General features: G+C 38.2%; 1 protein-coding gene across 1 annotated transcript; it reads right to left on the reverse strand.

Annotated features, from left to right (window-relative positions):
- Positions 1-870: 870 nt before the first annotated feature.
- On the reverse strand, positions 871-21,443 carry znf281a (zinc finger protein 281a). Its single transcript, XM_053515284.1, has 7 exons — positions 21,317-21,443; positions 13,745-14,243; positions 8,546-8,647; positions 7,009-7,129; positions 5,375-5,458; positions 5,147-5,265; positions 871-4,026 (listed from the first exon to the last, which is right to left on the reverse strand). Exons 2-7 carry the CDS (start codon positions 14,168-14,170, stop codon positions 2,443-2,445), a joined length of 2,436 nt encoding a protein of 811 aa, XP_053371259.1. The 5' UTR covers positions 14,171-14,243; positions 21,317-21,443; the 3' UTR covers positions 871-2,442.
- Between the last annotated feature and the right edge of the window lie 2,847 nt (positions 21,444-24,290).

The following is a 24,290-nucleotide window of genomic DNA, read 5'->3' on the forward strand; positions in this document are numbered from 1 at the left end:
GCGTTGAAAATGGTGATGTATGCATGAAAGCTGAAATTTTGCAAGCTGATCAGTTACAGGAGAATGAGAAGATGCTAACGCTCTGGTCTAAACGGAGATGGGTGTGTGTGATAACTCGCACTCAGCAGGTAATCGAACAGAACTGTTCTGTAATGCAGAAAACCGTTATCAAAGTGAACAAAGTCAACTTAGAAACGTGTTATAAATAATCTTTGACATTATAAAGTCGAACATGATATGCAAGTTATTCAGGGTGGATTCACTTCAAGATTCGAGAGGTCACGTGATCTCAAAGGCCGTGTCTAGACAGACTGAGTAAACTCTAAAAAGAACAGAAAATGTATTGGGGGCGGGGAATAAAAAGAAACGCCAAATCGTCCCTGCTACATGCACGCACGCTTGGTTCTGTCCTGTATCCCTGCTTGTGTGTGATATGAGGTATAAAGAGATCAGCTATGAGGATTGTTACTGATAACAGGTTGCTAGGTTGCTACAAACACAGTACTTGGTTCTAGTGGTCACTTTTTTGTTCCCCGTGATATCTGCCTCCAGAGGGTTCGGTCTGAAGTAATCAGTAGGTGCATATGAAAGAGCTACACTTAAAGGGAAGGGGGGGAAGAAATAAAATGGGGGAAAAAAAAGTTTAAGATCAGAGACAGCAGCCAACAGCATGGCGGAAGACAAAAATGCACTTATTTAAAAATAATAATACTTAAATTAATCAGTTCAATATAAAAAAAGCAGAAATGTAGTTGAAGATAATACTTCACCCTGCATGCTCACACAGTTTCAGCACTGTGAAATGGTTACAGTTTGTACTGCTGTTTTGGATCGCCTGCCCAGTGGGAAAAGAAAAGGGAGAAAAAAAAAAAAAAAAAAAAAAAAAAAAAAATCACAGCATCTTTAAGAGGGGACATTTTGACTTGACACAGTTTCCCCAGGTTCAATACTAACAAAGAAATATAAACGCCGTCTCACTCTAGGCCTGTCCGACATACATCCAGAAGTCATACAGAATAAAAAAAATTATAATAATAAAGCTTCCCGTACACACGCACGTGAAAGAAACCCACCCTTCATTTTACCAACTACACCATGCTAGAAATTTAAGACCTCGTCATATGCATATAACCCCAAGACCCTTACCAATCTAAACCATACTCCAACCCACACTGCATTTTACCCCCCTTGTCTGTCTTTCGAACATTGAATTAATATTTTTTGTTTTTAACCAAACATTCCTTTTTTTTTCCCCCTTACAAGAATAGACACGCAGCTTGACCAGACTGGGTGAAATGAAAAAGGAACATGGACATGTTCAAAGTGCTTGACTGGACTCTTTTTTTAAGATGACAAAAAGAGGGGAAAAGACAGAGGAGATTAGGAGACAGAGGCACAGCATATTCCTATGAGCTGGTGTGTGCGCCGAGAGACGCTCGTGCATGAACACACGGCGCCCTCTTGTGAGCAACCCTTGGCGTTACTCTCCAAGGGGGGGGGAAATAGAGAAAAGAGAATGCCCCCTCTCCCGCTACTGTGTACCACCAATGTCACCCAGCATTCCCCAGAAAGGATACATATGGTATTGTACATATAGATATTTTTTATAAATATATATATATATATATATGGCCCTTATTGAAAGAGAATGTGAGCATTTCACACTGACATAAAAGTACCATAATCTCTATACAGCTAAGTGGAAAGTGTTGTCAGTGAAACAGAGCAGGCAGCAGTTTCGTCTCTTTGTGTCGCATAAAAAAAAAAAAAAAAGAAAAGCTTTTTTGCATTTGCAAAAATGTCCACCTCTTCGATGCATTATTGCTGCCCCATTGATAAAATTTTCCTGTACACCTTTACACATCATTTTACCTGAGTAATACTTTAAATCTTGTAACAGACAATGTTTTTTTTTTAGTCCCTCCCCCGACCCCCCCCCCTCCCTCTTCCCTGCCTCCTTCACCTTTTCCGGGCTACTCCCTGCCATTTCTACCTCAAACCTATCTATATGTTACACTGCTAAAACGTGAGCATCATTTGGTAGAGAGGGAAAAAAAGGGGGGGGGGGGGACTTTAGAAATTACTCCACTACTCTATTTTTGCTTCGTGATTTGCTTCGTATTCTATCTTTGAACCGCGCAGTCTCTACGACACTAAGAAAGAGGAAAAAATTATTACGAAAACACGTCTTTCCTCGCAAAAAGGAAATTAATCAAAAATACTTAAAAATTTTGCATTTCATTTTGGCTCCGTGGGCCAAGTGGGGTGAAATTTCCTATTTTCATGAATGGCAATGATAATTACGAAAAACAAACAAAAAATTGCATTACAAAAATAATAAAATAAAACTAAACAATAATTATAATAATAATAATAATAATAACAATAACAACAAGAACGATACAAAAGACAAAATGAAAAAGCAGAAGCTCAGCAACCGAATCAGTTGTAGCTTTGGCTTTGTGGGCTTTTGGTGTCGCTCACGCTGGCCAGGAGGCTGCTGTACCCTGAGAATTGCTCCACGTCTGCGCCCGAGTCTGTACCGAACACCAAAGGCCTACGGCCACCTTTGAACTGCCCCCCAAACGCCTGAGCAAAGTTCTCGATCTGATACGAGCCTTTAGAGGACACCATTGAGAAGCCAGCCGTGCCATTTTTAGGGCCTTGGCCGTCTTTTTGGCCGCCGAGGTCAGTGGTTGAAGCTGGGATCTGGTAGGCGCTTGAGTTGGGCGTGTTTGAAGAAGCAGGAGAAGAGTTGGTGTGGTGTTTCTCCAGCTGCTCTGTCAGCTCCTGGGATGGGGTGAGCTGCTGCTGCTGCTGTTGAGGTTGCTGGGAGTGTCCCGTGGCCTCCAGAATGCTCAGATGAAAGCCCTGTGATGGCGACGAGCTCCCTAACAAGCCAAAGTGAGGTTTTGGCACGGAGGAATTAAGCGTCGGAGTGGGGGAGGAGGAGACCGGGAGGCCGAAGGAGAACTCTAAAGGGGAGGTGCTGTACGTGGGGAAAGATGCTATGGCACTGGATGAGGAAGTGGAGGCAGACGAGGAAGTCGGTCCGAGGACAAAGCCACCACTGTGACTTGTCCTCTCGAGAGCCTGTAGGAGGAAACGAGAGTACTCGTGCATCAAGGACGTCTTGTCTCCACCCCCAGGGTTTCCCTCGGCACCCAGGGGGTCAACACCGTCGGCCGTGCCTTGCTCCAGTTCCACAGGATGTGGGTCAGATAAGTCAAAGGTCACATCGGGCTTGTGGCCATAGTGCTCCAGGAGGCTTTGTAGCACTTCATCTGGGATTCCTGACTTGTCTGGTTTTATGTCAGCCAGAGGTGATGAGTCAAGGAGTCCCAATGCAGAGTCTCCATCCATTACTCCAGAAACAATGCCCTGAACAACTACCGGCTGGTGCTGCAAGTGGCTGACGCCCAAGTCATAACCAGAAACTCCACCCCCTACCCCGGCGTTGCTGGTCGCATGCAGGTAGCGTCGCTTTTTCAGGAACTGCATGGCATCGTCATAGTTCGCGCTGTTGTTGCTGCTACTATGGCCTGCTTTGTGACTCTGTAGAAGGTCCATGTCATCCATGACAGCCTCGCCAGGCAGCTCCATGTTTCCAGGCTTGGACTGACCGTTTTTCTCCGAACCTTTCTTGTGGCCCTTTTTAAAGGCCATTTTGGGTGCCGCCACAGGTTCTCCGTGCATGCTGGACCCTGGATGGGATGCTGATGTTGAAGATGATGATATCTCGAGTCCATGGTTGTCCACAGTGTTAAAATCGTGCAGGCTGTACTCCTCTGTACCTTGACTGTGCGAGGGCCCTGACGTCCTCTTGCGTTTGCCACCCTCGCCACCGGCTTTGGACTTGCCTCGTTTGCGGCCTGGTGTGGTCACGTTTCCCTGAGTAATTGCGTAGCTGCCGTGCCCGCCATGGGCGTCCCTGCCCAGCTCGATCTCTAACGCATCGAAATCCTTCTTTATGCCGTCTCCACACGTTCTCTTGTGCTTCAACAACCGGTCTGTCCTGGAAAAATACTGGAGAGGACACAAAACCGTTAAAGAACAATCTTAAAAATAAATAAATGATTAATTATTACATCAATTAAGTGACATTTCCCAAAACTAACATGTTTATTAATTACAGTACCAGTCAAAAGTTTGGACATGCCTTCTAATTCAATGATTTTTATTTTACATTGTGCTGTATGTGTACATTGTGCTGTATGTGTACATTGTGCTGTATGTGTACATTGTGCGTTGATAGAGGCGTATCTGCTACTCTGTAAATCCTTTATAACGTCTCTAATCTGAGGTGCTGTTTGTTAATTGGTGATTTCTGAGGCTGGTGACACTAAATTAGCTTCTCCTCTGCAGCAGAGGTAAGTCTTGGTCTTGCTTTCGTGTTATGGTCTCATCATGGTGCTTGATGGGTTTTGCAAATGTACTTGATAGTGTTCTTCCGAGGACTGTTCCAGAACAGCTGACCTTTGTGACTTAAAATAATAACTGTTATTAATTAATTGTTATTTTATAGTTTTGAAATCTCCAGTATTGTTCTAGAATGTAGAAAAACATTAAATTAGAAGAAGAAGGTGTTTCCAAAACTTTGACAAGTACTGTATGAAAACAGAATGCACGCTTTTTTTAATTCACTTAATGTCATGTTTCCATCATTAAGGTTCATTAAAACTACAATTCCCTCAGCAACCTCGATTTTAAACCATCATTTTGTCTCAGAGCTGTTTCCCCACTGTACTGGAGAAGAACTTAACATTTTCCAGAATTAGGATTATTCACCATCAGGACAGACATTTTCAATCATCGTGCTTCCTGACTGATTCATTGAAACCGGTGAGGCCGTGACTCATTTCTCCCACAATCCCCACACACACACACACACACACACACACACACACACAATATACCAGACTTTAGACATTTTATACATGCACTTACACACTGAAAATATTGTATATAAGAATTGTAAATATTGGTATCTGGTGCAGTGCAGTGTCTATGTATACACATGAGCTCCTCTCGTGATTAAACCCGGAAGTAGAACTGTGATCCATTCGTATCTCGGGATTTATCGTAAGTCAAGGGCTACCTGTATCGTAAAAATAGCTAGAGGTTGTGTTCATCTCTACCACTTTACCTGTTGGCAGGTGTCACACTTGTATGGCTTTTCTCCACTGTGTGTTCGTTTGTGTCTCTCCATGTGGTATTTCTGAATGAACCGCATGTTGCACTGGTCACAACTGAAAGGCTTTTCTCCTGCACATGAAACAGGAATGGAGATGATTAGGACCAGATTTTTTTTTTAAACAAAAGAGTAGCTGTAGTCAGGTTGCAGTAAGAGCAGGAAGGAATGTAGAGTACTTACCGCTGTGTATTTTCTCGTGTCTCTGCAGGAGGTATTTCTGAATGAAGCTCATATTACACTGATTACACCGGAACGGTCTTTCACCTGGAGAGAAAAGCACAGACATATGAGTGGTAATTACGTCTGACAGTCATTAGACTGACTAGACCGAAAGCTACATTTGCACTACAGAACAAACTCGTATTTTTGCAATATGCAAATTAAAAATGTCACTAAATTCCCCCCCATCTCCTCTTTAAAACTGCCTTCCATGGCTTGCACTTACACACTGGAAATGTAACTGCCTCAAAGGATATGACTCACAGTGGCTCATCATGTGTTTAATAATTGTCTAATGAGATTTTCAGCTCATTTCTTACATGAAAGCAAGTTGAGAGAAGGAAAAAAAAAAAAAAAAAAAAAAAAAATGGTCCATCGTCCTGATAGTCCATTAGCGGTTAGTTTCTTTCGGGTAATGAAGTGTTTACGAGAGTAAATAATGATCCTAACTAGAGTACTTTAAAATAAAAATAAAAGAAATTCAAGTACGTCTTTAAAAGGTCATGCTGGGAATAATAATAATAATAATAATAATAATAATAATAATAAGAGAAAGCCAATATGAAGAGTCTGTAGTTTTACTAATAAAAAGCTCAGGTTCCTGAAACAAGCAAAATTTTCATGCTGGAAATATTAGTTTTTAGTTAGGCTGTTCAAGTCAAACCGGAAGGGATTCGTGATGACATTTTGGTGAATGAAAACCCAATTGACATTTACAGAAGACTTCTAGCACAGTACAGTGGTGAGACTATTAGTCACAAACATTTGAACGGTGTAAAAGTTTTAAAGATCGCTGCACATTCATAAAAGAAGATGATCCCAGCCGAGGTGGCGTGAGTGAAAGAGAGAAAGAAGTTTTTAATCTTATAACCATGTTCTGTTATTATATGTTACATTGTACATTATAACTTATTTTGGATACCTCACAAATAAAAACATGCACTATGACTGTTTTGTTACTCTTATACATTATTTGGTTGTGGCCCCTTTAAGAAAAGTGTATAAGTAAGAAGTTGTGTCACGTGACCTGTATTCCGAAAGCAATCAAGTGCGACACAGTAGCGCGTTTAGTATTCGTTACAGCAATAAAAAAAAAATAAATAAATAAATAAATAAAATGCAAAACTGCATATACATGGGTATAGGGGGAACTGCATTAGCATTTTGCCGTTCATAGATCGCTAACGCTACTTGTATAGCTGTGTTAGATGTTACATTTAGAAACGTCTACTGATTATGCAATCTTGCTACAAGAAAAAGAGCATTTAATTTACCTTTTGATTGTATCTGTATATTTTAAAGCAGGAGCTTAGTTGGATTGTACTTTTAATATTTTAGCTTCACCTTGCTTGCTAACGTCAAATAAACTTGTGGACAAAGTGATTATCGTCTTGATGTTAGGAAAGTGTTTATCTGACTGTCAAATTATATTCAGGACATACCGAGGGGCATCACAATGTCATTCTTTAATACATAAAAATAAAATAAAAAAAAATTGCGTCTGTAAATTGATTTTGGACAAGAGGAATTAAAACACTACGACACATGCTGCAATAGGTAAATAACGATAGGACACTAAAAAAAAAAGCACTCACCTGTGTGTATGAGAACGTGTCTGCGGAGATGGTAGGAGCTACGAAAGGCGGCGCTGCAGTGCTCGCAGATGTGCGGTTTGGAGCTGGGAGACACCGTCCCTCCATCAGGATCCAGCATAGACTAAAAGGAGGTGTGACAGAGTTAATCAGCGAACTTGCACCACTCATAGCGCACACCCGGAGCAAACCAAAACCTGTATTTAGGCTTTAAACGAATCCTAAATAACTGCCTGTTTAATACGTGTGCTTGCATGTGGAGTAGAACATAATCACGTCCTAGATAATGTGATCCTCTTACACTATTAATGGCTCTGTCCATCGGAGATACACTGTCTGCGTGTACACTTCGGATTTAGTTGTCATAACCTACATTTGGCGTAGATAAAATGTGATAATTTTATTAGCTCATCTTGGGTCAAGATTAGCAAACAACACGAGTACATGACATGTATTAAATATTTATTGTGATGAATTTACTCAACTTTTTTTTTCCCCCATGAGATAAAAAATGGTCACTACACAAACGCTGTGATCACAGACAGAATCTCATCTTTGACTGGGATCAACCCTATATATAATAAATAAAATAAAACTTTCTGGAAAGTTCTTGACCTTGGACGGATGTGGCATTCCCAAGCACAACCAACACCTGTCTGGAATTGTAAAACCGAGACAGATTGCCAGACAAAATGGCGACTGGTTTAGTTTTTCATTGGGTCTGACGCATCACGCATGAGCTCTACATGATTCGCTTCTCAAGCTTTTTATCCCTGAAAGAACAAATCTGCTTTAATGCTTTATTAAAAGTAAACTGCATTAGGATTTTTTTTGTTTTTGTTTTACACAAAAATTTTATTATATTCCTTTGTTTGGATTCACTGTTATTCAATTCAAATGTGCAACATAAAGGGTTTTTGTGGAGATAATATTTTTAGCTATGTACTGTTTTTTTTTTTTTTTTTTAGTTTTTCAGTTAAAGGGAACGTTTTTAATTTAGAAGGAAAAACAAACAAAACAGAAAAAGAAAAAAGAAAAAAATTACAGTATCAGTATCATCTACTGGGGGGGATTGTGAGATTTTTAATGTATAAATTTAATTTATACATTTTAATATTTAACTGTTAATCTGTTGTAAAAATTAGCTGCAATCGATAACTAAGAAGAAATGCAAATAAAGTGTTGTGTGGCCAGCGAGACAGGTGGACCGACAGATGCCGTGAGAGTGGGTGTGTATGTGTGCATTTTGTTTTGTTTTTTTGGGCAGGGGGGGTGTAAGTGGGGATGAGGCAAGGGATGAGATGAGACACTAATTTAAATATTCTTAGCCTTTGTTATATGTACAATTGATTCAACAGAGCCAGCCATTGTCAAAATATTTATGCGATGTGCATAAAAGTGTATGAATGATTGAACTAGTGACTAAAAAGCAAATAAAATCTTAATCGTTCAGATAAGACGTGTTACCACTTGCATTCCTTAAAAAACATTTTTTAAATATTAAGAGTAAAAAGCATCGGCAGCTCTAATGCACATGAACCTTGGATTCTCCTCGTTTCCGTCGCGTCTTGCCCTCCTGTCCGTCACCGTTTGACCTTCGACCTTTCCTCCCCGAGGAGTCCTTTCCCAGCCTCCCCGACAGCTGCGGGATAACAAAAGAGAGGAGTGAAGCAGAAAGAAAAGATTAACATACATCACGATGGAGGGAAAGGGTGAAAATAAAAAAAAGAAGACAATGTGAAGAAATGGCAGTGGAGCAGTTTTTAAAAAAACAAACAAAAACACTACTCGTACTCCGTGATACCGCGCTCGTCTTGGTTTGTCATGCAACAAAGATGAGCCAAGGACGTAATGGATATTAAGATAATTACCCAGTGTGTGTGTGCGCGCGCGTGCGCATGTCAGACGGCAGGGTAATAAAATTTTATTTACAGCCCCTGAATCTTTCCCCTGAGAATGCACGCGACTTCCCTGAGCCTGGCCGCTGTGCACGGAGCAGAGCTCTTGATTATTCAGCAGCTGGGAGCAGACGGAGGAGGCTTCCCGCTCCGAGCCTGAATAATCGAACTCTCGTCCTGAATAACAAAGAGCCGCAGAACTTAATGACGCTCATCTCAGTCTGCCTTTCACACCACTGATCTGTAATATACTCTCACTCACAGGATTAACCCAAGCCTCGGGCAAAACACACACGCGCAGGCATGCATCCATCCACACACACAAGGAGGAAGGAGAGCATAAAAAAATATAATATAAACAATATAAAAAACAAAGATTTTTTTTTAAAAAAAGACATAGCAAACAAAAGAGCAAAATAAAGAATAAATGAACAATGTGAAAAGAAAGAAGCATAAAAGAGCATAAAACTTTAAAAGTGGAAGAAAAAAAGGAAAAAAAAAATATATATATACATGTTTAAAAGGGCAGAAGAAAAACTGAGATGACAAACTGGAGGAAAAAAAAGAGAAGAGACTTAAATAACATGACAAAAAAAAACTAAGTAAAAGCAGGAAGGGGTGAAAAAATAAAACAGGAAAGCCAAAAAAAAGTTATGAAAATAGTGAAAACAAAAGCAATAAGGGAAAGATTAGCATAAGAGCAAAAAAGGAAAAGAAACAAAGCAAGAGTTGAAAAAACTTAAAAACAGAATTGAAAAAGCAGCCCAAAAAAGAGGAAGAAATTTAAAAAGAAAGGGAAAAAAAAGAAAGTTGTGACTTTATATGACTATTAAGAAAAAGTATAAACATGAAATAAGCAAAAAAAATTATTTAAAACAAGCACAAAAGAAAGTAAGAATTGTAGGTCAAAAGAACAAGTAAACAAAAGAAGAGTGAATGAATAAAAGAAAGAAAAAAATGAGACCAATTGGAGAGAGCCAAATGGAAGCAAGAGCATGTACAGAAATAAAAAGAGTGAAAAACCTTTCATAACAGCAAAAGAAATCAAATAAAACAGATGAAAGGAGGGAAATAAAAAATGAATGAGAGAGAAAAGGCAAAACTGAGCAAAAAAAGAAGAAAAATTTGCCAAAACAAGAGTTATATATAAAAAAAAAAAAAAAAAAAAGGACAGAGCGGGAAGTGAGAGGAAGTCGGGGGAAATCTCAGACATTTTCTGGATTAAATTAAGCACAGAGCAGCCAAAACAAATCCAGCGTCATTCATTTCCTCCTTAACTGAAGCCTGAGCGCCGCGCAGAAACACAACCAGACCTCCAGAAGACATGCAGACATTCTCTCTCTCTCTCTCACACACACACACACAAAGAGACAGACAGACAGACAGACTCATTCGCGCACAGACACCCTCACTCACTCATTAACAGGCGCGCGTGCACACAGTGTTGTGAAACAGAAGCAAATGAGAGTTTAGGGTGAGAAGGATTTAGTAATGAGTCAGGTCTCAGCAGATCACATCCTCCTGGTGTGCTGTAGAGCTCGAGACTCAGGCGTGAGTGTGTAGCTCAAGAGCCTGGCTTTGTGTGTGTGAATGTGAAATGAGTCAGCTGCCAGCGGCTGCAGTACAAAGAAGCAGATGCTGAGAGAGTCACGGCCTCACACCCGTTTCCCCGCAGCCGCGCGCAGACGACTTGACTCTCTCAGCACTGAACACTTAATCGGACAATTTGTTTTCTCATGAGCTTGCCAAGAGCTTTACTCACCCTCCAGCCCCTGTGTGTGTGTGTGTGTGTGTGTGTGTGTCTCTCTCTCTCTCTACGCGTGCCTGTACATGTCACTGCCGGTTTGGCCCAGCCTCCTCATTGATGCTAGCGGAAGCTGGGTGACATCACTATTCCCAGAAAAAGCGGTTTATATTTAACAGCTCCGGATCCTCTGCCTGGATTTATTGCTTTGTTAGACGCTGAGCTGTAGCGCTTACACCGGGATAATTCAGCTCTTCTTCTATCTTCGTGAGCCCTAGGGCGCTGACAAATCACAACACAACACATCAACCACAGCACAGGGATATCACCCACATTTTACACTACAGAGATACCAAAGTAAAAAAACATTAACTACAACTGCTGACTGCAGGTTAAACACATGACAAGTAGGACAGGGATGTGTACACAGGGCATAACGTGCTCCTTGCCACGTGACTATCAAAGAGTAATCAACGACAGGGCCGCGATGGCATTTTTAAAGTGTGCGAGCACCAAATAAAAAGCACAAAAGAGAGAACAAAAGAATAAAAAAAAAAAAAGATGAAATGAAGAAATGCAAAAAAACACATACAAGGGATAAGAAAAAAAAACAAGAGAAAGAGCAAAAGCAACGGTAGAATATATAATGTGTAAAGTAAAAATAAACAAAGAGCAAAAATTTTTTAAACAAATTATCAAAAAAATATAAAAAGGGAAAAGACCCAAAAGCAGGAGCAAATGAAAAAGCAACGAACAAATAATCAAAAGAACAAGAAAGAACAAAAGACCATCACAAATAAAACCAGCAAAAAGAAAAGGCAAAAGAAAGAGCTAAATGAAAAAAGAGCAAATAATAATAATCAGAGCCAAGATCAACGGCAAAATAAATGAGACAAGAAAAGATAAGAAAAGAAGGAAAAAGAATGTAAGGATGAAAAAGTAAAAGAAAAACTTCAAAATAATAAAAGGGCAAAACAAAGAAAAACACAGTAAGTAAAAAAAAATGTTCTGCTTTGAAAGAAAAAAGCAAAAGGAATTAAAAGCAAAAGAAAAATCAGACGTTCCAGTGAATGAGCTGTTACTATGGAAATGAAAGAGCGAGTGCATTAATAATAAAGCTGTGAACGTCAGATCTACTGTTTTAGAAAATTAATCAACGCCATCTGACCAGTACTGGGAACACATTACGATTCACCGGCTTACCGCATAAGTCAATATTCACAGAGACCGAGCCGATTTCTTGCTTCTAAACAACGCTCATGTTAAACTTTTTTACCTCAATTTATAACTTAAATGTTTACAGCGGTGTTTATATTCCGATCAGTCTGCCATTTAAGAATCCCATCCTTCATCTAAGAATGATATTGTGTGCGAAAATAAAAAATAATGAAAAATAAATAAAAAACAGGGCAACAACTATGCTAACAACAAGCTATGTGTACTCAACACACTCCTTACACACATGTCTAACAGCAACGTTCACACAACGCAAACTAAACCTTCATGTGAAACATTCGTCCTGAATTTTAGATTTGGACTAGAAATCTGTAACTCATCCCCTGACAGATAGGACAATTAGTATTAGTAAAATCTGTGGTAAATAGAGCTGTGAATTACATGCGAATCACATTACATTTTACGATCCGATATTTCAATACATTCCTATTCTTATCTGGTTTGTCTCAAGCAGCTATACTGTATCTCTTACAGGTTTTAAATTATCAAAAACAACTATCCAACTAACTTTTTTTTCCTCTTTTGCCAATCTTCCGCTCCACACCCCAGTCCAATAGGAGGCCGTTATGAACCAATTGCCCATAAGTTCAACAGAAAAAGAGAAAAAAAAAGCAGCAATATTCCAACAGCTTCAGCTCAGTGAAAAGAGACTCAAAAACTATTAGCATGACAAAAATAAACTATTGAATAAAAGCGAGAAGCGTTGTAAAAGTAAACATAAGAAAGCAAAAAAAAAAAAAAAAAAAACAGGGATGAAACAAGTGAAAATAAAAGCATTAAAGAAAGGATAAAGCAAAAAAAAAAAAAAAAAAAAAGTAACAAAGCAAGAGTAAAGGAAACTCGAGAATAGAATGGAAAAGGCAGCCCAAAAAAAAAAAAAAGAGGAAAATGTGACAAAAGAAAAAGGAAAAGTGTAAATTTATAAAATGCCCTCTTCTTCTTTGTCGTTTGGCTGTTCCCTTTCAGGGGTCGCCACAGCGAATCATTTAAATTTATAAAATGCCCAAAAAGTGCAAAAGAAAGTTAAAAAAAATGAAGGTCAAAAGAACAAGCAAACTGAAGAGTGAATAAAAAGACATAAAGACTAAGAAATTAAAGCAAGTGAAAAAGCCAAAAGAAAGACAGTAATGACAAAGAAAGAAAGAGTGAAAGATCTTTTAGAAGAGGAAAAAATTAAATAAAATAGAGATATGAAAGGAGAGAATTGAAAATGAGTCAGAGACAAAGGTAAAACTGTGCAAAAGAAAGGAAAACAGGAAAAATTGTCAAATTTTGCCAAAAAAAGAGCGATAGAAAAAGAAAAAAAAAGGGGAAAAAAAGGACAGAGCGGGAAGTGAAAGGAAGTCGGAGGAAATCTCAGACATTTTCCGTATTAAATTAAGCACAGAGTAGCCAAAACAAACTCAGCGTCATTAACTTCCTCCCTCAACTGCAGCCTGAGCACCATGCGAAAACACAACCAGACCTCCAGAAAATGTCCATACACAGAGACAGGCAGAGAGACACGGAGCGACCCAAGGAGGCGGACAGAGACACGGAGCGACCCAAGCAGGCGGACAGAGACACGGAGCGACCCAGGCAGGCGGACAGAGACACGGAGCGACCCAGGCAGGCGGACAGAGACACGGAGCGACCCAGGCAGGCGGACAGAGACACGGAGCGACACAAGCAGACGGACAAACAGACAGACAGAGACAGACACACAGCCACTCTCGCGCACAAACCCACAAACCCAGTCAGTCACTCTCAAACTGTAACCTCTCTCACATAACCACACATATCCTGTTATTTCTTTTCCTGATCTTTCATAATAACCAAGATCAAAAAAGCGTCAATGACGCGTGTTTGTGTACACACTCACGTTCCCTATGCTGAGGTCGTGTACCAGCAGGTTCTGGTGATTGCTGAGGGTCATCTCCAGCATCTCGGTGCCACCACGGCCCACGTCACTTGGATATACGGGCTGCCTGTAGTCCAGCTCTGACACTTTCTCCTGTTTAATGCCCAACGCAGGCAAGTAGTCGCCCGTCATTGACATCATCCCCGTGCCGGACATCAGTCCTACTCCTCCTCCATCCGAGACATTGCAGTCAGGAGAGTGGCGCTCCTTTTTCAGGACGAGCTCGTGCGGCTGCAGCTCGGCCATGACGCTCTGTCCGGTCAGGCGGGTGAAGCTGGTGACAGGCGGCAGGTGGCTGAACATCAGCATGCTCGAACCGAAGCCGGCCTCCATGCCCCCGCCCGGCCGCAGGAACTCGCTTCCCAGCTTGTCCTGGATGAGGCTCATGTTGGAGGCACTTGGACAGAGCGGAGTAACGCTGATATGACAGGGTCTTTAAAAGAGGGCCACCGCTCTCATCCTAAGAGAGTAAAAAATATATTTTTTATAAATCGGTTACACCAGATGTATACAACCTACAAACAATGATCACCACTATAGAAGTCATAATCCATTCATAAAACCATAATAAAGCTTCGGTTCTCTCTATTTCAACAACATTTCTAAGAAATACTCCTTTAGACAATAATAAAAATCAGTAGGATTTAGGAAAAAAAAAAATTATAATAATAAATAAATAATAATTGATGATCAGTGGCCGTTCCAAAGGCTCAAAAAAGGATTCAAAGTATTGCTTAACTATTAATCGCATAAAAATCACAATATGGATGGACTGTGCACTTTCATCTACACATTCATTTACAAAAGGCTGCGGTTTATATTACAGGTGATGTATGCAAAGTTAGGAATTTATGTAAAGTTTGACAAAAAAAAAAACAAAAACATTAAAATAAATTAAATACCTATTGGCACGAATTCTCCTGACAGGATAATTTACTCATTACTCCATTACTCACTGTAAGCCTCCATAAATACGTTTGAACACAAAAAGGTCCATTTAATAATTAAATATCAGTTTAATTCTCAATTACAATGTATGTCAAAACAATCAAACCTTTTTTTTTTTTTATGAATCAAAATCAGACAGACCTAATATAAAGATCTTTACAGGAACTCAATCTGCCCTATGAGTGACTAAATATTATAATAATATAAAACCAGAAATTATGCAATTGTACATTCATACTGTAAAGAAAACAGTAATATAAAAGAAAGTAGGGGTTATAATTTTTTTTTTGTTGCTGTTGTTATTCTGAGACGAGATCTAGTTGGATCTAGCTTGAGCAAAGAAATCCAGCACAATAGTGAACAAGTCAGCTTTATGAGTCAGCTTTCGTCTAAAAGACGATTTTCTTTTGTTGTTGTTGTTAATACACCACAGAATGCTAGGTGATTTTTTTTTTCCCCAGCCACAGGCACTCTACGGACTCACTGTTCTGCACTGAGGGAACAGTTTGTGTTTTGAATGTTTATTTATTTTTGTTTTGATCTGTACAAAATCTAGAAGGCTACATAAAATAAAACAGAACATTCATTAGATCAATGTAAAAGTGTTGGATGTTTGTATGTTAATGATTTTATACCAAATGTAATGTATAAAATAATGGTATTCTGGAATTTCTATGACTTAATATAACTGCCTTGAATAATGGAAATAATAGAGGTGCACGTACACCAATTATAGGTCAAAACATTGCTAATATGTATTAATTCTATCTAGCATAGGTACCAGAACTTGAAATGTTTTTGTTTTTGTTTTTTAAATGACCGATTGCAAACTCGGATGCTAACCAGTTATCCATCATATGCGTTTAAGATACATTTACTCCTGAAGCAGACACAACATGCAACTAGCAACCAGCCGAATAATACACGCTGAATTATGTTTAACTTGACATGTTTAAACACGCATCATTTCGCATGTCCTAATGTTACTACATGCTGTTTCATTATTCTCAAAAGGGTCTCAATGGACTGTACCAAGACTGTGGTTTCTAATTACAGAACATTTATAATTTTAAACGTTTTAATTTACTGAATCTGAAAACCTGAACCTGTGCCTCATATTCATTCAGTGGTAATTTTCACATAATGTACTGTAACGCCACTGCATCAGAATTTCAAATATCCATACAACCCTGCTTAAAAATATACCAAGCATCGGTGATGCATAATTGTTAAATCACCTTTAAGAATATTACCAACAAAAACGTTAATTAACCGATATGTTGTTTTGTACAATATTTCTCTGTAGCTCACGCTTCTATTGACTTGTACACCACAAGAGGATGCACTTACAGTTCAGTCAGCACACAATGCTGGACACTATTTTTAACCTTGTTATTTTTGGATGAAAATAGAGCAGTATTTTTGATAGTCTCATTGTTGTCGTTTTCTTTTGCTTTAATTCATTTGCTTTGTTTTTGGATGGAACCACTAGAAAGGTTTTATTAAAAACTTAAGATGAAGTCTGATGTTATTAAAGATACATTAATTATTAGTTGTTAAGATGTTCAACTATCTAATAAGGAAATGTGTGGAACATTTTTTTTAACCCTAATACTAAACATATTACTAATAAAATAACAATATTTGTCTTCCCATTTTTGAGATCAGATTAGTCATTTATTAATCAAGGTTAGCTAGGCAATACAAACATAGGCTAACCATACAACTAAAAATAGTACATGATTCATCATATAAACCGACTTTTTTCTTTACATTGCAATTTTATAAATATCAGATTCCATATAATCGAATTAATATTGAATCAGAGCGCATTTCCAGATGGCGTAATTCCCCATTTAACGTGATTATACATTTCCATTCTATTTTAAAAAGATAATACTACAAACATTCAATAATTAAAGTACACACTACTATAATCGGGCTTTGAAAGGTTTTGAACTTTTAATAATGGACCTGAATAATTTATAATATCAGAAGCGTGTGAGTGCATGCGTGTGTATGAGAACAGATTGCGTGACAGGGCCGTACTGCTCCTTAGAGACGACAGGCGTGAGCTCTTTGATCCAGCCATTAAGTACTTAGCTGCATTAATCACACCATCTGATGGGTCGGCCAGAGAAAGAGGGAGTCTGTTCACGAGCTCTCGCTCTCCTCATCTCTTAAAAAAAAAAAACACAACACTTCTGCTTTACAACACATTGTCTGAACTTTGGAGAAACAGGATTTCCACGCTACAGCCTAAACTAGTCGATATACAGTCAGCGTAAATATACAAGACCATTACATTAATTCATGTAGCTTTGCACACACTCAGAAGGCGAGCGAGGAAACGAGCAAATTGGTGCATTACAAATCAGTCTGTAAGGAAAAGATAAAAATTATAATAATAAAGCACAGAATTCATAATAAAATATATGTCATTATCAATCAAGTTAAAACCATCAAAATGGAACCTTTAATTGTTTTTAAAGATATATTTATTCCAAGAAAATGAAAATGTATGGGTCAGCGATAAAAATAAGCACCCTTTGTAAAGAGAGGTAAAAAAAAAAAGAAATGACAATAGATTACATAAAGTTCCCTTACATACGAACAAGTTCCCTTCCGAGAGATCATTCGTAAGTCCAATTTGTTCGTAAGTCTAGCAACATCATCTAGGTACTAGGAAACGGACACAATTGACTATACACAAGATAAAACTAACATGTTCCATGATTCTGTCCTTGTTTTTCATGTGTATAAAGAAACTGTTGTGATTAATTTCACTAATCTAAAAATAAAAGATAAATCTTTTTAATCAGTTTGCATTTTACCTTATTAAAGGCATTATAATAGTCTTTTTTATTTCTCATTTATAAAAAAATAACCTGGATGAAGTTTGCAACATGACAAGCTTGTTTGTGTGTTTATGACCCTGCTGTCAGTCATTTTACAGACACTCGACACTTCAGTGCTTATGTTGCGCATAGAGCTTTGTACACCTATGCAGCAATGGTGGAGTAGATTCAAGAAGATAAAAGGAAAAAAAAATCAATCACCAAAACGGCCAAACATAGCTGTTTGAAATTAAATATTGATTTAAAAAAATATATGCACCTTTTAGGTGATCCGAGTAATGTATAAACATGATCTGAAAGAGGCCAAATTCCCCGTAATTGTTCAACATGGGGAAGATTAGAGAATATGAAAATAAAACAAGACAGCTTGCTTATTTCACATCCACACATAGTTGGTCAGGAGACAAACATTTTATCTAAAGATCGCCAAGTTCTGCGGAACACTGTGCTTTTTTTGGGGTCACCAAATCACTCCCAAGAAAATTCACAACTACACTCAATTTTCTTGCATACAAACCGTATGGAACACAAGACAGATGCTTTTTAAATTCTGTCCACCAACAACAAACGTTTGAAACGTGCAAGATGATTCAAATCTCAATCCTGGGCCTTTGCCAACAAACTCAAAAAAAAAAAAATCCACAACCAAATGGTCAAGTGAACATAAAATTATTATCTAATAAAGATGAAAAAAAAAAAAAAACTATTCAATTTATGTACTGCGAATCTTTTGTGTGGCAATACATGTATTTATACATGTTTGCATTTGTGGTGGGAAAAAAAGGCTGCAGTTCCTCGATAATCCTACAGGTCGTGCGCTTTAAACTTTTCACATATTGGCAGACAGCACAGCGTCCCGAGTGCTAGAAGTAAATTGTTTGTTTAGAATTGTAAAAAATTTTGGAGAGGAGAAGAAAAAAACTTAATACTGAATATTGATCTTCATAAAATCGTGATGCTTGCACAATCGCAATACAAAAAAAATATATAATAAAAATGGTCATCTGCGTATCGTCATAATATTGTATTGTTTGGTCCCTGGAGATTCCCATCTCTTTCAATGTCTAGAGGTCTCAGACTCTATGCTGTCACAGTGGCCTAAAGACTGGCTGCCCTTTATTGTAGATGCTTACAGATTCAATCAATGAATAATACAATCTCGGTTGAACCCAAAACAGCATACGTGCCGACACTGTAGGTGTGTATTTGTGGAACGTGACCTTTAACAGCCCTGAGCAGACAGCAAACAGGCCTGCAGCTCAAAACATACGACATGCTCCTAGAACCAGGCGGTCTCCCAAATCTTTCTATGCATGGTTAGATCTTCTATCTTACACTCTGGCCTCCATCCTGATCCTGAGCAGGATAACGTAAGTAACTAAATAGAAATGTTGCTAATCTTGCACTTGAGTCTGATATTTTTATTTAACCGACACTCCAGCTGCCTTAGCGTGAACGTTTTCCAATCCGTGACTAAGTGTGCCCGTCATGTTCATGTTCAAAAGAGAGGAACCGACAAAGAAAGGCACAACGTACTACAAGTGTTCCCTGGGATCAAAACCAAAACCTACTGTCAAAAAATAGTTTCTTATAGAAGGATTTATATAGCAGCACTTTTCTTTTAAAGTCTTATATTAAGTCAGGTATTCATTATGAACAGAGATTTAATTTTTTTTACTTTATAATAACATATTAATTACGTATTGGAGAGGCTGCATTCACGTAAACATGTACTTTAAATTAAAGTCAACGCAAATGTCTCAGGTGCTGTTATAGAAAGTAAATCAACAAACTTAAATACAACATCCATGGACTAATTTACCCTTTTTTTTTGTCTTTGTTAATTTCCCCATAGACCCTATATTAGTCCATTAGCGAATGAGCAGGTGTTGTCCCCACACTTCGAATACGCTACGTCCAGCCTGGGCGATGACCCAAACATGTAAAAAAGCTACTGTTTTATAGCAGACTGATAACACGAGCCAACGTGACGTGTGAAAAATGGATTCCCATGTCTCAGTAGAGTGAATGGTGGCTCAATGTGTGCAAGATCGGGCTTTTTTTCCTCAACGACGCTTTAATTATTCATGCGACTGCACGCAGTCTCTGCATGCTTTGTTTACTACAACGGCTGGCCACGGTACTTTCACCTATGCAAATTTAACCAGGCGCACGTCTGGAAGCTCAGCTGTGCTGGGGCTGACCTACACTCCGTCTGCGAATCGCGCCTTTTATTAACAGCAAATGCAAACGAGTTTACTAGAAACCATCCCAGGCATTCGACAAGCAATTAAAAATAATATTTAAATAATAGTTAACTAAATAAATAAAACACTGTTTTGGCGAACTTTAAAAACGGCCCAGACGGGTAACGAAATACGTTAGAAATAAGATTCAAAGCAGTAACATGTGCAAATGTGGACTGAAAAGATCTGCATAATGACCACAATCTGCCAGGTTTTTTTTTTTCTTCCCCTCTCTCATTCAATAAGCCACATTTAATAACGTCTTTCACTTTTGCTTTGTGATATAAAGTGCTTAACTACAAGTGTTCAAGAAAGCAAAGCACTACTAGAAATACTTGCTCTATTAATGGATAATATAAGAAAATAATGGAAATAAGGTTGGGCAATATTCAAATGATATTAAAAAAAAAAAAAAAAAAAAAGAATAATATATAGGACCACCACCAAAATACTTCTGCGATAACTTGCGACATACAGCTTATTTATACCATAATTCATACAACAACAGGAACAACCACCTAAATTAATTGGGCCCAAGTCTGGATATTTTACTTTTGTGATAACTTATTTCTATAAACTTAACAGCTTTACACATCTCCTGTGGTTAAAACTTGAAAACCCGAACGTTGTGATACTTCTCTGATCTGCTATATCTTTTGGCACCCCTGAAAAGTATCTCTGTGGGAAGGGTTGGAGAAACCACACACACACATACTGAACTGTACTTCTCATTTACCCTTGGTGCATGCAGCTCTCTAATTATATATATATATATATATATATATATATATATATATATATATATATATATATATAAAATGGTCCAAATATTTTCTAATACAATTTTAATCTTAAACACAGCTATTGAGCATCCATGCTGAGGGAGTTAGGGAGAAAAGGAGGGTTTTGGAGGATTTGAAGGTCTTCATGGAGATTTATAGTAACGTCGATTGCATCATGATGATGATGATGATGATGATGCTAACATCAGTCACACAAAGTCACGAGGAGAGCTGAACTCTCAAAGCATTACCATTGTGGCTAAATCCGGGCTCATAAAAGGAAAAGGCCGTTAATAGGCCGTGATAAAGCCTCTGCTTGTTATTAATATCTCACCATAACGGCGTCATTACAGTTCAACTCTAGAACCGAAATAAACAAAAACAAACAAACAAATCTCTTTCTCACTGTAAAGAACTCGCGCGCAATGTGCGCTCACGTAAAAAAAAGTGAATATTACAAATAATACAAAAACCTTGCTTTATTTAATAAGCTGCTCATAATGAACCGGCCCACATGCGCCCCTCTCTCTCTCTCTCTGAACAATTGATGCTCCGCGCGCATGCTAAGATGCTAACGCGAACCTAGCGAAGCTTTGTTGTCTGACCCCCGGACCGCTTCTCCTCTCCTCCTGCGTTACAATAAAATAGAAAGAAAAAAAACTCACACCCGAGTATCGCTTTCCCTTCCCTTTCTCTTACCAACTCATGACCGCCGCTCGCTCTGGCCGTGCCTGTTTCTGCCTCCCAGCTCGGTCGCTTCTTTCGGTCTTCAGCGTCTAAACATTGTTCTCGCGCGGCCGCTGCGCTCCTCCATCTTGACTCAGCGCGCTGCACTGTGGGTAAAAAAAAAAAAGGAAGACTGGACGGGTCCCTGCGAGGAGACAGACACGCGCGCAGTAGACACGCGCGTTGCCATAGTGAGGGCTGAGGCACGATGGTGTGTGTGTGTGTGTGTGTGTGTGTGTGTGTGTGATTGTGAAGCTTCATTGAAAAACCGAATATATCATATTTTATCTCAAAGAATGCCTATAAATGTTTAAGTAAACAAATTAAAACAGTTTTAAATCCCTCTAAATAAGTTATTAAAAACTATCAAGTATATTTTAACTAGTAATAACTAAGTATATTGTAACTTGTGTACAGGTAAAGAGGTTTTATAAGCTAAAGCTAAAATAATAAAATAATCAGATCCGCTTTAATGTAGTCAATGATATTATTATTTCAGGTTGAAGCCCACGTACAGGTCTGTCTGCTTTACTGTACAGCAGAACTCTCTGCCTAAGTTATTAACACAAACATAAGTATGGTCGAGTATCTTACGCCTTGCTTACGCTAAGTTATACTTCCTTCATCGTCAGCCAAATACACTGTTTGATAATCAGAGAGTGAATCGAAATTGTAGATCGGATAAAGTTTAAGTTTTGTCGCAGGATTAACTTCAGGCAGGATTAACTTATGTCGCAGGATTAACTTCAGGCAGTTATCATAACATGCTCATAACATCACTTCTACTCAACATTTTGATACGTTTGCTCTAACGACCCGCGTTATATCTCATAGTAGCACTTCACAGTACCGCTTTGTATTTGCGGAACATATGAGACTGGTTTTAAACTTCCCCTAGGAAGAATAAACATACATTGATCTGTCCATACATCTTTGTGGGTTCATTTTAAAGATGAATGGACAGATCAATGTATGTTGCAGGCATGTTGCAGAACTCTCTGCCTAAGTTATTAATATGAACATAAGTATGGTCCAGTATCTCACGACTTGCTTACACTAGGTTATACTTCTTTCATCATCAGCCAATTGCAGTCCCTGTTTGGTAATTAGAGACTAAATATAAATTGTAGATTGAATAAAACGACTCCAGCGCGTTAAAATTCACTTATATCATTTTAGTGCTGTAAGTAATCCCAGTAAAAATAGCCAGTTCAGCTTTTGTAATTTATATCTATTGGTACAGGTGGTTGTTTACATTGAGTAAGTTGCTTATTAGTAGGTCATTTTAAACATAGATTATTCAGATAAATCTGACAGCTAACTTTTGATAACATCACCTTTATCCAACATTTTGATTTCACTTATGTCTCAGGATTAACTTCAGGCAGTTATCCAAGTCCTGCTGTAACAAAATCTGGCACATAACTGCTCATAACATCACTTCTAATCAACATTTTGATTTTAGCACATAACACTGGACTCCCATTTCGGGCACTTTACATGCCCTTACCTTGGACTGCTGTGGATATGTTTGCTCTAACGCCCTGCGTTTTTATCTCATAGTGGCGCTTCACAGTACCGCTTTGTATTTGCGGAGCATATGAGACAAACTGGTTTTAAACTTCCCCTAGAAGAATAAACATACATTGATCTGTTCATTCATCTTTGAAGGTTAATTTCACAGTCAACTTGCCTTTTTTGGGAGTAAGCCATGCTGTGTTGTGCTTTCGTTTGTGTTTCCCGAGGATTTGGGCAGCTTTTAGGTGCCTCATCTATTTTGTCCATACACGGTAAACTATCACATTGATTGGCTCTGTTTTAAGTCTGGTTTTACGCATAAAAAGTTAAGATATCATTAAAAGAGTGAGTTCTGACCAATGTACAGACAAAACCTTTCTTTTACATACCGTATATAGATTCAAGAGCATTTCCAAAAGGTGTACCCCATCACTTGACTATGTATTATTAAAATATTAGAGGGAGAACATGGCTGACACAGAGTTAAAGAGAAAAAAAGCAAGCACACAATAAGAGGTTCTTCAGAAAAGAGATGCAAAATGGTTGCAGACAATTTTTAATCAAAGTAGAGTTCATGCAGGATAGACTGAAAGATGGACGTGACAAGATTTACAACCACTTTTTATAAATGTGCATAAATCAATATACAATAATACGTCCGGTTACATGCACATGCACATTTCAAAACAAAAGTAATTTAATTATAGTATATACCATAATATACCATAGTATTACTGTGGTACTCCAGACATTACCATGGTAGAATGCTATGAACTATAGAACTACTATAGAGTATTAGGGTAGGTACTATGGCACTTAAGTAGGTACTAAAGTACTATAGTCTGTACCACTATAGTATATCATGAATATTATGGTTGCTACCATGGTATTCTGCACATATTTAATACTGTATGTTTGTACATACTGTATCAGTATTAAATATGTACCATAACTGGTAACATGGTACTCCCTATACTGGTTTCTATATAAATATTACCATTATGGTACATGTACTATTTCACCAAAAAAGTATATACTATGGTACAGGTACCATCAGCCTACCATGGTACATACACCATGGTAAGATGGATGGATGGATGGATGGATGGATGGATGGATGGATGGATGGATTTATTTTTTTCTAAAACACGTTGATGGATGGCAAATCCCCTTGTTGTGTAAAAAAAAAAGTTTGGCATAAAAGTTAATATATTATAAAAAGTTCTGCCTCTAGCCATGTCTAGTCATACGTCTAGTCATTATTCATGTGAAATTGACTTTAAATTACTTAATCCATACAGAACAGTGTAGCCCTGATATTTTAAATTATGGCTTGTTAAAATATTGATGAACAGAACAGCACATACAGTAACATCAGTTTTATTAAGAATGAATTCTGTTTGGCCAGTATTGATAGGTTCTAGACAAA

The sequence above is a fragment of the Clarias gariepinus genome, chromosome 16 (assembly GCF_024256425.1).
Source record: "Clarias gariepinus isolate MV-2021 ecotype Netherlands chromosome 16, CGAR_prim_01v2, whole genome shotgun sequence".
Lineage (NCBI taxonomy): Eukaryota > Metazoa > Chordata > Actinopteri > Siluriformes > Clariidae > Clarias > Clarias gariepinus.

Coding starts and splice junctions, on each gene's coding strand:
- znf281a (XM_053515284.1), bottom strand. CDS start 14,170: ATGAGCCTCATCCAGGACAAGCTGGGAAGCGAGTTCCTGCGGCCGGGC. Junction 5,459..7,008: donor ACACGTTCTCATACACACAG/GTGAGTGCTTTT, acceptor TTTTCTCTCCAG/GTGAAAGACCGTTCCGGTGT. Junction 5,266..5,374: donor ACACGAGAAAATACACAGCG/GTAAGTACTCTA, acceptor TTTCATGTGCAG/GAGAAAAGCCTTTCAGTTGT.